The 16767-nt window shown below is 33.3% G+C and overlaps 1 protein-coding gene across 1 annotated transcript; it reads left to right on the top strand.

Annotated features, from left to right (window-relative positions):
• Positions 1-49: 49 nt before the first annotated feature.
• LOC131802430 (uncharacterized) lies at positions 50-12235 on the top strand. Its single transcript, XM_059122646.1, has 2 exons — positions 50-69; positions 11608-12235. The coding sequence occupies exons 1-2, from the start codon at positions 50-52 to the stop codon at positions 12233-12235; spliced, it is 648 nt and encodes a 215-aa protein (XP_058978629.1).
• The last annotated feature ends 4532 nt before the right edge of the window (positions 12236-16767 follow it).

Genomic DNA, 16767 nt, shown 5'->3' with positions numbered 1-16767 from the left:
CTATAAGTTCACTAATTGGGTTTATCGGTGGAAACTTATCGCCAGGATAATGCTCACAACTCCCTATCAGTAAGTAACAGTAAGCGCTATTCAAAGTCAATGTAATATTACAACGGGAGCTTATATGAATAATACACCTGTGCATACTTTACATGAGTTCGGGCTAAACGTTTCCCCTGGAAATAAAATGAATGAAATACCTAGTAACTTAATTTATTTAGCAGTGAATGTGAAAGAAATAAGTTCTCTCAAAATTTAGATCACTGATCAAGAACAACGTCTAATAAATTTTCGAGGTGAAGAAATTGCTCTGCGACTGCATTTGAGATCTATAGCGAAATTAATATCTATAATAAATACTTAAAAAAGCAGACGAACAATTTTTGAAATCTTTTATGCGTAAAAGAAAATATCTGAAATATTAAACGTTGAAGACGCACCGTTCTCAAATGATAACATCTTATATCCGTTCTTTAAAAAATAGAGATGAAATAATAATCACAATACAAAATCAAGATTTATGCGTTTTACCGAGCGAAAGTTACATTTACGTTGAAGTTCTAATTACATTATCAACTGGAGAAATTACAGCAAACGCTAGCTTACGCAACAATTGCATTGCATTCTTATTTGATGAAATCCGATATGAACTCAATGGTAATGAAATTGATCGTACACGTCATTTAGGAGCACCGAGCACCATAAAAAATTTCGCATCTCTCAAAAGTCTTGACAGCAATATTATGAGAAATGCTGGATGGAATAATGGTGATGATTTATCTATGAGTGTTTTTAATTTTTGTATACCCCTTAAAATGATATTGGGGTTTGCAGAAAATTATCAAAAAATAATATTAAATAAAAAGCATGATCTTATTATGCTGCGCAGTTCAAGATATCATAGTGCCTGCTATTCTATAGATCCCAAGAAAAAATTAAATGTACAAATTACTAACATATCATGGGGAATACCTCACATACGTTTATCAAATCCGTCGAAGTTGTAAGATGTAACAATATAAATTGAAAGTAATACCAAAATACCTGTATCTGCATATTATGCAAACTTATGTAATAGTTATAATATGGAAATATATATATATATATATATATATATATATATATATATATATATATAAGCTCCCGTTCTAATATTACATTGAATTTGAATAGCGCTTACTGTTACTTATTGATAGGGAGTTGTGAGCATTATCCTGGCGATAAACCCAATTAAACGATAATTATATATATATATATATATGTATATATATATATATATATATATATATATATATATATAAATTTTTTATTTCCATATTTAGTTTCAGTCTTATTTTGTTAATAATTTATATTTATATGTTAATAATTTTTATGGTTAGACTGTGCAGCTATATCTCCCACATGGAGAATTTAAGTGGAAATGATTACAAATCCTGAGGATATTCAATTCAAACCAAATTCAGCTACTGCTTACCTTACGCTATCCAAAAACTCTCCACGACATAATTATTTGCCGTTTTGTTCACATACATGACTTTGCTTCGAAAAAAGAATATGCTATACATTAAATGGCATTGAAACAAAGTCTAGATAACGGATTATTGTTAGAAAAAGTACATAGATTCAAAATTGTAAGTCAAATATATATTGTACCTATTTTGCTTTATATCCGATTTCTTAACTATCAGCATCATTTTAATAATCAAAAGTGCCCTTTTAATGTATTTGATTCGACTGGGATTTGGCAGGGATTAAAATGTTCATGGTTTAGTGGAAATATTTATATTTTCTTACATAAAAGTTAGGGTCTACTTTACCCGCTAAATATTGTCCGATGGCCAAATTGGTAAGCTTCTGCCCAGCCCTAAACACTAACTCCATGTAAATTTCCGCGTGGTTTGGCTTATAATTGCGGCCTATAGACAACTGCAAAATCAGGAAAATTTTTTGGTCCATTTCAACACCTAAATATTTTGCAATCATCTCCAAAAACAATAGGCTTCTATTCTGACCCTAACCCCACCTCCATTTTCACGGACGGCCGGACATACATAGCTAGATCAACTTAGCTCGGCAAGATAGGAAGATTCATATATAGTTTCCTATGTGGGAAACCAATATTTAGAGGTGTTAAATAATTTTTGGCCCAACACATAGTGTTGTAGGGTATAAACATTTATAATCTCTGAAAAAAAAGGTATACCTTGGGATATTGTGGCATTGTCCAATGATTTGAATTTTTATCCCTTGTTTTTTGTTAACAAACATAAACTATAATGTTGCTTTGTGTTACAACAATTGTAACCAATTAAAAATTAAATTAATCATTAAATATATCATTTTATATAATGGTTAAGTTATTCAATTATTTAGTTTATATAAATGAAGAAAGAATAAGAACAATTTCGATTTGTTTTATGTTTTTAATGCGGTTTTTTCACTTTTTTTTATATTTTTATTGAACAAACAAATGTTATGCAAACAGTGAGTGATAGCAAAAAAAGAAAAAAATATTTGCTCATAGCAAAAAAATTGAGACGAATGTCCTTGTCAATATTAAAATAAAATGATTACTATTTTATAATGACTGTTGAAGCACTTAATAAATAACGCTTCGTTCTGCAGTCATTCATTCATCTGTTCGTGGGAAGACGGCAGGATATCAACAGTGGTTATTATGGTTTTCATTGAGTGTTTTCTTAATTAATAAATAATAGCTATCTTTTTAATAAATATAATATTTAAATAATAGAATAAATATTTATTTTTTATCACTTATTATTTGCATAACACTTTTATGGGGAGCATGTAAAAGAGATTATATTCCATGGCGTCACGTGGCCGATTGTGAAATCGAAGTAATTATATTTTAAATAGAGCTGTATTCATCTGGAACACTCGAACATATTGCATTACAAATTGGTGATATCGGTCAATGTTTTTACATATACCCTACATCAAATTTAATCTATTCCGCATTTTCTGTTTGAATTGCCCATCTCTTTCATTATACCTTACACCACATAATGGTAAAGTTATTATGTCTTTCTGCATTTGTTTGTAACATCAGCCCGTCCGCCCATGCATTGCTGTGAGCAAAATGCAGGACGCATTTATTATCCGATTTAGATGAACATTTTTAAACCACATTTATTTGGCCCATGATCGATTGATTGAATATAACCCATTAAATGGTATTGCTTGCAAAATTATGTAATAGTTATACACGCTTTATTATAATACTACCTGTTAAAATTGAAACACTCGGGATATTGATAAAACGGCGTTGTTTATTCACTAGAACAATAAATGATTATAAAATTGAAATATCATATTATATACATAGAATGTCAAGAACAATTTCGAAAATAAACTTACATTTGTTTTTTCCCTTTCCATTTTAACTAACGGAATGAATCGAAATACAATTGTTGTCTATTATATACATACAAATTATTTCATGGATTACTATTATAAATGAAATAAATATAAAATCTCATAGACTACTTCAAAAATTAAACACAATATAATACATTAGAGTAGAAGTTAATATACGGTTAACATTTTCTCACCCCTCGTTAATCGACCAGGGGAGATTAACTATCTATGGATCAAAATCTAATAAAGCTAACATCGACGCAGGTCTTTTAAAAGTTCCTTCAACTGTTTTTACATCAGCTGATCTCACCGTGCCATCTTGGCCAGGATAGGCGTGCATTACTCTACCTCGTTGCCACTGCGATCGTGGCGACCTGAAATCGCATATAAGTACTAAATCTCCAACCCCTAAATTTCTTGAAGGTAAGCACCATTTAACTCGCCGAGTTAAATCCGGTAGATATTCATGAATCCAACGGTTCCAGAATCCATTTTTAAGGTTCTGCAATATTCGCCATTGCTTTCTAAGTCTATTACTCAACACTTCGTATTTAGCCGGAGTTTGGGTCGAGTTTGTTGATCCTAAAAGGAAGTGATTTGGAGTTAGGGGTTCAGGTTCTTGTGGTGTTAACGGGACATGGGTCAGTGGCCTTGAGTTTATGATGTTTTCGGCTTCTATTATTAAACTTTCAAAGACGTCAATTTTAGGGCATGAGTGTTGCATAAGTACTGACATAGACTTCTTTATGAACTGCACCAGCCTTTCCCTTGCTCCTACCGCACTAGGATCAAGAGGGGTGTTGAAGATCCATTTAATTCCAAGAGGCGTCAGAGATCGTGTTATTTCGTTGTGGTCAAGAAAATTGACTTCGTTCTTCAACTCTTTTCTGATTCCAACAAAATTTCTTCCATTATCGCTCCGAATCGCAAGGGGAACTCCGCGTCGATTTATAAAATTTCTCAAGCAAAGTATAAATGAATCTGTGGATAAGTCGCTTACAAGCACCAAATAAACGGTTCTTACTGAAAGACATGTAAATATGCAAACCCATCGTTTTTCTGTACATCTACGAACTTTGACATCGAACGGACCAAACATGTCCACTCCAGTATAGGTAAATGGCCGAACGTATGGCGTGACCCGGTCTTTAGGTAAAATTCCCATCTGTGGCTGCTTTGGCTTTGCTTTTAATATCTTACAGCGTGCACATTTCGTTTCTACAGACTTCAAGCACTTTCGAATTGACGGAATCCAGAACTTTTCTCTAACAGCGCATATAACATTTGAAGCATTTTGATGACAATTCTTTTCGTGAAAAAATTTTATCAACATGCTCGAGTATCTGTGAGAACTAGGGAGAATTATAGGTCTTCGAGTATATTCTGGAAGAAATGTTGCATTTTCTAAACGTCCATTCACTCTGAGAACCCCCATATCGTCTATATACGGACTAACAGTTAGCAGATCACTTGACTTGGGTATTAGCTTTCCTTCTTTCTATGAACTATATTCTTCACTAAAAACTTTTTCTGAATTTCCCGACATATTACTTGCTCAGCGTGTGTTTCCTCCTCTACCGTTAATTCACCAGATTTCAATTACTTGTTTTCACGTTTCTTTCGCAAATTATCCAAATATCTGTTTGTCCATGCTAATATCCTTCGAACCCTCTGATATTTGGAATATCTGCAATAGCTTGTTCACTCGCATCACAAAATATGTGCAGCTGAATGCTTTTTACCGCAAATTTTTCGAAATAAACCCTGGGAATTCCAAATTGGGCAATATCTTTTAGTTTTTCCATCCAACTCTTAAAGTTAATGTAAATATTATCGGGCAACTTTTCGTCCCACCCGATACCTGTCCTCCATACGTCCTGCATTAAAATCTTCATTGATATCATAAAATCGGCAATAAATCCGTAGGGGTCAAATACCGACATAGTTACACATAACAGCTCCCTCTTAGTGGGAATTATTTTCATTTCCAATATATCATTAGGAACTTTATGAAATTTCAAAACAAATACAAACTCATCTGATTGTGGTTTCCAATGCATCCCGAGGATACGCTCCACTCCTTTACTGACGTTTACAGAATCACCAATGCTATCTATTCTCAATTCGGTCGCTACGAAGTTAGAGTTTGTTATGAGGTTATGCATCTCAAAACCACCCGCTAGATGTATTTTCATAACTGCTTTCACAACTCCGACTGCTTCTTCTTCATTGTCGAAACTGTCTACATAGTCATCCACATAATGTTTCTCAAGTATGCCTTCTACGGCTCTGGGATGACTTTTCCGAAATTCCATTGCATTTTTGTTTTTTACATACTGAGCCATGGTTGGCGAACATGTTGCTCCGAAAGTCATTCTTTGCATGACGTACGTTTCTAGCGGTTTTGTCGGGTTTCCATCCCTCCAAAGAAAGCGTTGGTCTTCTTTCATTACAACGATCTGATGGAACATTTCTTTCAAATCTCCGCATACGGCTATTTTTGACTGTCTGAATTTAAACAATACTTTCATAAGAGGTTGATTAATATCTGGTCCTGACAAAAGGGCTTTGTTTAATGACATATTTTCGACTTCTGCAGCGGCATCAAAAACAAAACGCATTTTATTCTTGTTAGGATTCAAGACGCCAAAATGTGGCAAATAAAACGTCTTCGGCGAGCGGATGTTAGCTTCGTCAGATGTCAGTTTTCTAGCATAGCCCTTCTCAACCTATTCGTTTATTTTTGCTCGATATTCTCTTCCAAAATGTGGATCTCTTGTCATTTTCTTTTCAATGGTAGTAAGACGCTTAAAGGCCATTCCGAAAGAATCAGGAAAGTTTGAAAAGTCACTCCTCCATAGTAATCCACATTCATATCTATTACCTACTCTATTTGTGCTTTTTTTTAAGATATCCAGGGCTCGTAGGTCGTCATTGGATAACAAGGTTCAGTTCCAGTTCCGTTTCTTGCCCTGAAGTTCCTAACATATTTGCAACCTCGGCATCCAACATAGATACATTTGCGCCATCGTCAACCAACGCATATATTATTTCTGACTTTCCACGTTTCCCAAATATTTTTACTGAAACGAACTGGAATAACACACCACGATTCCCACAATTTACTCCAGTTAAGCGGCTATGTGATATATTTCTTTTTGTAGAGCATGGACTTTCTAAGGAACAGGCGTTCTCAACAGGAACGTTCTTTAATTCCGAGTTTTCGTTGTGCAATAGTCGGTGATGATACCTTTCACACAAATGGCGACCACACGGTATTTTCTGACTGCAGTTAATAGAGCGATGGCCTCGTTTCAAATAGGAAAAACATAATTTGAGGGACTTCACTTTTTCCCATCGTAGACTAGGTGAGAGCTTTATAAAGTAATTACAGGTCGCCACAGATTTACATTTCCTTTGACATATAATACATGCGACACTCTCAACAGATACACAAGCATATTGACTTGATGGTTCGGTGGTTGGGAGAAAATCAGTAACCATATTTATTGCTTTCCTTATATCGTTCAACCAAAGGGAAAAGTCATGAATCGTTGCCATTCTACCTAGTTCTAACGACTTGTTGGCCCCTGCAATCGCCTAGCAGTGGGAAGTTTCAATATCAATTCACTTAATAACATAGGGTTTACAAGATGATGATTTCCCTCTACAGCATCTATAAAAGTAACCATGTTAGTTACTTTGTTTGCAAACGTGGCTAATGCATTCAAATCAGATTCGTCAATTGGGTGAAGTGACCGGATCTTGTTTATTTGTGATTTTATCAACTGTTCCGGGCGACCAAAAGTTTCCCCTAATATGTCCTATGAACTTACGTTATTCGCGTTGGATAAAAGGGGATCGACGGTTTATTTTGCCTCCCCTTCGAGAGCCTCTCGAAGGCGCATAATGTTATGAAGGTCTGAATACTCGAATTCAGTAGTTGAGGTTTTGAATGACTCATTGAAAGTTGGCCAATCCTCCGCGAGCCCTGCGAACTTCGGTAAGGGATATATGTTTTTCTGACGACAGGGGTTATTTTGTGATATATTCGAAGGACTGCCAGTAACCGCACTGTTTCCTGAAGGCAATTGTCTTGAAAATGTTGCTTCACCAGGGTTAGCAGTTGGTGCCGCATTATGAATATTCGAATTGGTACCTCTTATTTCATTCCTTAGGGTAGTGAACGAATTTTCTATATCTAAATTCTTGGCTTGAAGAATGGCAAACAAATTTTGTCTATTATATACATACAAATTATTTCATGTATTACTATTATAAATGAAATAAATATAAAATCTCATAGACTACTTCAAAAATTAAATACAATATAATACATTAGAGTAGAAGTTAATATACGGTTAACACTACCTATTATAAAAATAAATAAAACAGTAACGAATTTTTTTAAAAATATATCACAGTGTTTTATTTTATAATTATAACATGTTTATATATTTACAAAATAGGAAGTATAATGAATATATATTAATGATGATGATTATAAATTAAAAAAAAAAAATATAGATATATAGATACACCTGCAGGTATTTGGGCATTAGTTTCAAATTATACTGTTACATGATACATGATAATTTTCTGCAAACCCCAATAGAATTTTAATAGAGATGCGAAATTTTTTATGGTGCTCGGTGCTCCTAAATTACGTGTACGATCCATTTCAATATCATTGAGTTCATTTCGGATTTCATCAAATAAAGAACAAACCCCGTTAATTTACCAGTTAATCTTTCGATGCACTGTCAAAAAACTAACTAAATCTCTATATCTTCTTTATCAAAACGTGAGAGGTCTTAATACTAAACTTAGAAATATTTATTTAAAATCCTGTGACTGTGATTTCAAAATTTTGGTATTCACGGAAACATGGTTAAAACCACAAATTCGTGACACTGAGATTTTATCTGATCAGTACCAAATTTACAGAAAAGACAGATTAAATAAAATGGGTAGAGGAGTTTTCATTGCCGTTCATAATTCCATTGCCTCAGAACATATTTTTGTTACAGAACACCCTAAGATTGAATTTGTTTGTCCAATATAAATTGGTGTTTTGAAGGCAATTTGGATTTTTGTATTTCAGCTTTTATGAAATTATTAACAATGCATTAGAAACCTCAGTCCCGCTTGTAAAAATGTGCTGTGATAGGGGTCCAGTTTGGTTTACCCCACAACTTAGGCGCTTGCGTAACATAAAAAGCAGGTTATTTAAAAAATTTAAAAAAATCAATTCTACCATAAACTTTACTAATTATACAAAAGCTAGAAGTTTATACAACACTGAAAATTCTAAATGTTACTCTGAATACCTAGTCAAGATGAGAAACAGCTTCTATAAAAATCCTAAGAACTGTTATAAATTCGTTAATTCAAAAAGAAAAGTCCGTGAATTTCCCAGTAGTATGCGATTCGGTAGTAGAGAGTCGTGTGAACCTAAGTAAATAGCAGATATGTTTGCAGATTTTTTTCAAAGTACGTATTCCAGACATTCCACTAAGGGTGTAAAATACTCTTATAGTATTAATAAACTTAATCATTTTAATCATATTATTCTCACATCAGATGAAGTGTTGAAAGGTCTACTTTCATTGAAATGTTCAAATTCACAGGGTCCAGATGGTGTACCGTCTTTCATTTAAAAATTATGTCCACATGAACTATATCTTCCTCTAACAAGTATTTTTAATACTTCGTTAACCCTAGGGTATTTTCCTTTTATTTGACGTTCGAGCTTTATTATTCCATTGCATAAAGCTGACAGTAGATGTGTTATTGAAAATTATAGGGGCATTGCAAAACCAAGTGGAATTCCCAAACTTTTTGAGCGTTTGGTTACACAACGAATAACTCATTTCGTTACATCTATAGTATCACCACACCAGCATGGTTTTCTTAAAGGAAGATCAACTTTGACAAATTTATTAGAACTGGTCTCTAATGTTAACACTGGATTCTTAAAAAATCTCCAAACTGATAGTATATATACTGATTTCAGTAAAGCTTTCCGTACGGTGGTGCATAATTTGTTAATATATAAACTTGGCTTAATGGGTTTCTCTACAATTCTCCTAAAATGGATATCGTCTTATTTGCATGACCGTACCCAAAAGGTATCTTTTAATAATACTCTCTCTAAAAATATTACAGTATTTTCTGGTGTTCCTCAGGGTAGCCATTTAGGTCCACTACTTTCTGTACTTTATTTAAATGACCTTCCATCTACTATTCGCGACTCAAAAATATTAATGTTTGCTTACGATGTTAAACTTTTCTGCACTCTTAATTTTCACAACGTATCGCTTAATCTGCAACAGGGCCTGTATTCTCTTGCACATTGGTGTAGTGTCAATGGAATGTCATTAGATTTAAAAAAAATTAAAAAATTGTCCTTATATAGATCTCTGCATATGAACTACAACTATTTCATAGGTTCTTACAAATTGGATAATGTCATATTAGACAATAAATTACGTTTTAATTTACATATTGAGTCTTGTGTTCATAAAGCAAAGTCTTTACTAGGATTTATAAAACGTTGGTCTAAGGAATTCGACGATCCTTATGTCACCAAACGCTTATTTATCAGCCTTGTTCGACCTACGTTAGAATATGGCTGCGTACTTTGGAGTCCTTTCTATAAAATATATTCAAAAAAGATAGAGTCTGTACAGGTCCAATTTCTTTTGTTTGCTCTGAGAGGTTTAGGATGGAATTCAAATGAACTTCTCCCACCTTATGAGAATCGGCTTAAACTTATCGATCTTCCTACACTAGAGAATGCTTAGATGTATTTTTATCATCAAACTTTTGCGTGGCCAAATTGATTCAGAGTTTTTAACTGGTGAAACTAAATTCAATGTCCCCTCGCGAAATACGCGTTATTACATACCACTTAAACTAACATTAGCAAAATCGAACTATGAAGTAAATAATCCTCTCCGAAGTGTATAGAACCAATGAGTTTATAGCAGAATGGATGATGCAGAATTGCATACGCCATTGTCAGAACGATATTTAATGCATTTATTTGCTAATTGCACTATTCCGAGCATTTTTACAGACTTTTGTGAAAATGTCGATTTACCAAAATTTTGACTGTCCATAGAAAAAATAGAACCAATGAGTTTATACGTTCTTAGTTTATAAAATAGTTGCCAGACTTATTTTCTGTGATTTTGTATTGTTTAGATTTACTGTAGTTTAGTTTAGATACTTTAATTCTTTTTAATTGTTATACCGGCTGATGTTCTCATGTAGCCAGTTTCCCAAGTCTACTAACCCCCTATAATCCGGACTATGGGGTGTACGTGCTCCCTACGTTATGGGGAGGTGGCCCTCTCGGTCGGCAGGGGCGGGAATGTGAGGCGTTGGGAACAATCGAACAAAAAAAGAATGCAATGCAGTTGTTGCGTAAGCTAGCGTTTGCTGTAATTTCTCCAGTTGATAATGTAGATTAAAAATCTGGCAACTCTGCTCGATTGAAAGTGTTTATTTTCTGTGTCTTCGTCTAACGAAATAAAAATTCAATTTTTTGTGTGTTTAAAGCGTCATAAAAGTGTTAAATTGTGGTATTTAATTTAACACTATTTATCTTTTTTCCAAAAGTGTGAAGTTTTTGTGAATAAAGTGTTTTTTCCTGCTTAATAAGTTTATCTAAAATTTTCCGCGTAAAACATCAGTGTTTTGTTTTATTGTGCTTTTACATTTTTGTTTTATTTTCGTCGTGTGTTTTGTTTGTGTTGACATTTGTAGCTGATTCCCCTTTAGCAGTTCTGTACGTAATAATAGATTTTTAGCATACTTTTAGGCACTAATAATATATTGATTATTACACCGTGTTCACATTACACAGTTTACCTTCTTATTTCATATAAAAAATTATTTAACTAGTATTTTCATCTAACTTGTTATTTTACATAATGGCTTGCTCTTTCAAAGACTGTTCAGTTAGAGACATCAATGAGCGTCTTATTTCTTGTTTTATTTGCGATAATTTTATGCATCTTAAATGTGCTGGTTTTAATGGTAGACAGTATGATTTTAATACTGACAAGACTAAAGGTCTTCGTTGCTCTTGTTTTGATTGTAGAGATCTTCAAGTTGATTATCATTGCCTTTTTAAAGAAACTAAGGCTGAAATCGATAAGTTAAAAAAAGGTTTAATTTAACTTTTAAAAAATTTGAAAAAATTGAAAAATTGGTTAACAGGTTTGAATTATCTGATGGTTCACCAAAGAGGAAAAAAGCTTCAGGTGTTGTTAGCAATATCGAAACAAACAATTTGGGTCTCGATAATTTAATCACCTTAAATTCTCCGACTTCGCCAAATCCTCCTCCTAATAGTAATAAACCAGTTTCTCATGATAATCGTAAAGACTCGGGTGTTACTACCAACGCTACAACCTCAATCTCGAATTGTACGACTTCCAAAAGAGCTTTTTCTAACCCACCTGCAATTGTGGTGCAAGTTCCTCCAAACCCTTCGGCTGCTGTTAATGCTGATGATCCTTCATCTTCTAATCAGCTTGTTGTTGTTGCACGTCGCAAAACAGTTTTTATATCCAGACTTCATCCTGAAACATCTATCGTTAATATCCGTAATTATATGAAATCTAAGTTACGTGACGTTAGCGATAATGATTTAAACATCTTTAAATTTAAATCGTCCCAGGAGCGCGACATCTCGTCGTTTAAAATAACAGTTCCTAATAGACTTTTTAACACTGTTGTTAGTAGTTCGTTTTGGCCCGATGATATTTTGGTAAAAGAATTTGTTTTTAGAGAACGCTCCAATGTAGATAAGTCTGTAAACATCGTAACTGCGCCAAAAAACTAAATGACGTCTGTCCGATTCTTTATCAAAATGTAAGAGGATTAAACACTAAGCTTAGAGATGTTTTCCTTAAAAGTTTCTTTTCTGAATATAAAATAATTGCTTTCACTGAAACGTGGTTAAAACCTGATGTCCTGGACACTGAGTTATTCTCTGATAATTATCAAGTCTACAGAAAAGATAGATTATCGAAAAAAGGTGGTGGTGTTCTAATAGCAGTTCATAACTCGATTCCTTCAGAAATGATTGATGTCTCAGCGGATCCTAATATTGAATTTATCTGCGCAAAATTAAATATCATTGGTAATACCATTTTCTTAACTTGTTCATATATTTCACCTAATTCTGAACTTGAAATTTATCTTAATCATGCAGATTTATTTGCAAAGGTGTCTTCGTTGCTTACAGATAATACTGCATTAATTTGTTTAGGGGATTTTAACCTTCCTTGGGTATCTTGGACCTCAGGTGAAAATATTCTTGATTACATACCTCTGACTTACCCAACAGGTTTTGATATCTTTGGGATAAGATATTTGAGCTTTGTCTGTACCAAGTAAACCATGTATTAAATGTTAAAGACAGGCTGTTAGACTTAATTTTTTCGTCTTCATTGAATATTTCGATTTCTAAATGCTCTCCCTATGTACTCCCTGAAGACAGTTATCACCCTACACTTTCGATAGACCTCGAATTAAGAAACGCTTCCCTGAATTCTAAATATGTTAATGCTTCTATTGATAGGCGTAACTTTGGGAAAACAAACCTTATTAAACTGCGCTCTATTTTATCTAACACTGTATGGCATCTAAGTGATGACATTGACTTATGTGTATTCTAGTATTCTTCCGCAAGGAATAGATACAACTCTGAAAACTGCAAATGTTATTCCCAATATTTAATAAAAATGAAACAAAACTTGCTACATAATCCCAAAAACTTTTTTAAATTTGTAAATTCCAAAAAGAAAGCACATAAATTTCCCAGCAGTATGAAACTTGGCAGTAGTGAATCTTCTGACAACTTAGTGATTTCTAATTTATTTGCTGAGTTCTTTCAATCTTCTTATAGCCAGAATACTTTTAATGGTTCTTACAGCTATAATATTGAGAAATTAAATCATTTTCCCCGTATTATCCTGACAGATGACGAAGTTTTCTATGGGTTAAGAACACTACGCTCCTCATTCTCTCCAGGCCCTGACGGCGTTCCAACGTACATTTTAAAATCTTGTGCTAGTGAAATTTCTGTACCTCTCACTAAAATGTTTAATTTCTCCCTATCTAAAGGATATTTCCCATGCTTTTGGCGATCGAGTTTTGTTATTCCCCTGCATAAATCAGGAAATAGGAGTGTCATCAGTAATTATAGATGTATCGCTAAATTAAGCGCCATTCCTAAACTCTTCGAACTTTTGGTATCACGAAGAATATTACACTACATAAAAAGCATAATTTCACCTTGTCAACACGGTTTCATGAAAGGTAGATCTACAATTACTAATCTATTAGAATTTGCTTGTCATGTTCATAAAGGCTTTGTGAATAAGCAACAGACTGACGTTATTTACACTGATTTTAGCAAAGCTTTTGATACGGTAGTTCATAAACTCTTGCTTCAAAAACTAGACTTAATGGGTTTCCCAACATCACTCTTAAACTGGATATCCTCCTACTTACATGATCGTACACAAAGAGTTATTTTTAATGATGTCTCTTCGAAGAACATCATTGTTTCATCAGGTGTCCCCCAGGGAAGTCACTTGGGCCCATTACTGTTTGTTCTTTACCTTAATGACCTTCCAAACGTAGTTCGTTTTTCCAAAATTTTAATGTACGCTGATGATGTGAAGCTTTTTCTTCACACAAATTCACTTAGCGATCAAATCTCTTTGCAATATGATTTATACTCACTCGTAAACTGGTGTAGTGCAAATGGTATGACCCTTAATCTAAAAAAATGCAAAAAGTTGTCTTTCTTTCGATCCCAACCTTTATTATCTAATTACTTTATTGGCTCCCACAAATTGGATAATGTTGATTCGTTTGTTGATTTAGGCGTAATATTAGATCCTAAGCTTCGGTTTCATTTGCATATTGATTCTTGCGTTAATAAAGCGAAATCTTTACTAGGATTCATCAAGCGCTGGTCTAAAGAGTTTGATGATCCTTACGTAACTAAAAGATTATTTGTTAGCTTAGTGCGTCCAGTATTAGAATATGGCTGTATATTGTGGAGTCCATTTTATAAATTTTACTCTGATAAAATTGAATCTGTACAAATTCAGTTTTTAATTTTCGCTTTACTTGGTTTAAACTGGAACGTTTCCGAACCTCTTCCTCCTTATGAGAGTCGGTTATTGTTAATTGACCTCCCATCACTTGAAAGAAGACGTCTTATGTTAAGAGCACTATTTATCATTAAATTAGTACGCGGTCTCATTGATTCTCCATTTCTTATAGGTGAAATAGACTATAATGTTCCTTCTCGCAGAACTCGTAATTTTGAACCCTTAAAATTATCGTTTGCGAGAACTAACTATGAGCTTAACGACCCTATGAGGTCACTTTGTGTTATTTATAACAGTTTATTTAACACTATTTGCTTAAGTAATCCATTAAATACAATAAAGAACTATATTCTACATATGTAATTTTGTTTGTTTAATGAGTATTTCGTGAATTGTTTCATGTCTTTGTCTTAATTTTCCAAACTCATTTTACGGCATCTTATCTACATCTCCCCAAGCGGAACTAGTAGAACTCGCCTTTGAGTAATAGTTGTAAACAGTAGATTGAAATTCTGTTATAAATTACTAAGCTGCTTGATCATCTGGCACTTGATCTACATTTCCCTTTGCGGTGCAGTAGACACAGCCAATGAGCAGCAATTTTTAAAATCTGTACCTTGTTAACTTTGTTTACTAATCTGTGTGTGTCTGTTATTTTTTGTTATTTTATTTACTGGCTGATGAAGTTTCTGTAGCCGGTGCGAAACCATTGCTAACCCGCCTTAGTCCGGACTTTGGTGTGTACGCGCTCTCTACGTATAGGGAGGTGGCCCCCTCGGTCGGCAGGGGCGGGTGTGAGAGGCGTGGGAACGAACGAAAAGAAAAAGAAAAGAAATTAGACCTTTAACGTAAATGTAACTTTCGCTCGGTAAAACGCATAAATCTTGATTTTGTATTGTGATTATTATTTCATCTTTATTTTTTAAAGAACGGATATAAGACATGTAACTATGATAATCTTTTTTAATAATGTTATCATTTGAGAACGGTGTGTCTTCAAATTTTAATATTTCAGATATTTTCTTTTACGCATTATTTAATAGATTTCAAAAATTGTTCGTTTGCTTTTTTAAGTATTTATTATAGATAATCATTTCGCTATAGGTCTCAAATGCAGTCGCAGAGCAATTTCTTCACCTCGAAAATTTATTAGACGTTGTTCTTGATCAGTAATCTATATTTTGAGAGAACTTATTTCTTTCACATTCACTGCTAAATAAATTAAGTTACTAGGTATTTCATTCATTTTATTTCTAGGGGAAACGTTTATCCCGAACTCATGTAAAGTATGCACAGGTGTATTATTCATATAAGCTCCCGTTGTAATATTACATTGAATTTGAACAGCGCTTACTGTTACTTATTGATAGGGAGATGTGAGCATTATGCTGGCGATAAGTTTCCACCGATAAACCCAATTAGTGAACTTATAGAACGTTTTTGGTTAAAATTTATTGGGTGGAAGGAAAATACTTCAAGCTGTAGTGTATTGTTATTAGCAATAATTTATTTTCGTTGCTATATGATGTCTTAATATAGGCAGCCATATGATCGTATGAACCAATAGGGATCTCTATTATTTGTTTTCCAATATGAAATAAATTATTATCGAAATCAACATTGGGTATAGAATTAGATGAATGAAAATCAATTAAGGCGCATTCATATATATATATACCCTCACATATATGTATGTATATATATATATATATATATATATATATATATATCTTTATATATATATATATATATATATATATATATATATATATATATATATATATATATATATATATATATATATATATTCCCCTATTAATAATAATACTTTGTGGTATTGATTGTACCTATATCTCCCACATGGAGAATTTAAGTGGTTGGAGCCGCAGGAAATGATTACAAATCCTGAGGATATTAAATTCAAACCAAATTCAGCTACTGCTTACCTTACGCTATCCAAAAACTCTCCACGACATAATTATTTGCCGTTTTGTTCACATACATGACTTTGCTTCGAAAAAAGAATATGCTATACATTATAAGACATTGAAACAAAGTCTAGATAACGGATTATTGTTAGAAAAAGTACATAGATTCAAAATTGTAAGTCAAATATATATTGTACCTATTTTGCTATATATACGATTTCTTAACTATCAGCATCTTTTTAATAATCACAAGTGCCCTTTTAATGTATTTGATTCGACTGGGATTTGGCTGGGATTAAAATGTTCATGGTTTACTG

This window comes from Musca domestica, unplaced genomic scaffold (genome assembly GCF_030504385.1).
Source record: "Musca domestica strain aabys unplaced genomic scaffold, Musca_domestica.polishedcontigs.V.1.1 21, whole genome shotgun sequence".
NCBI lineage: Eukaryota > Metazoa > Arthropoda > Insecta > Diptera > Muscidae > Musca > Musca domestica.
This window is presented reverse-complemented; position numbering and strand designations above follow the sequence as displayed.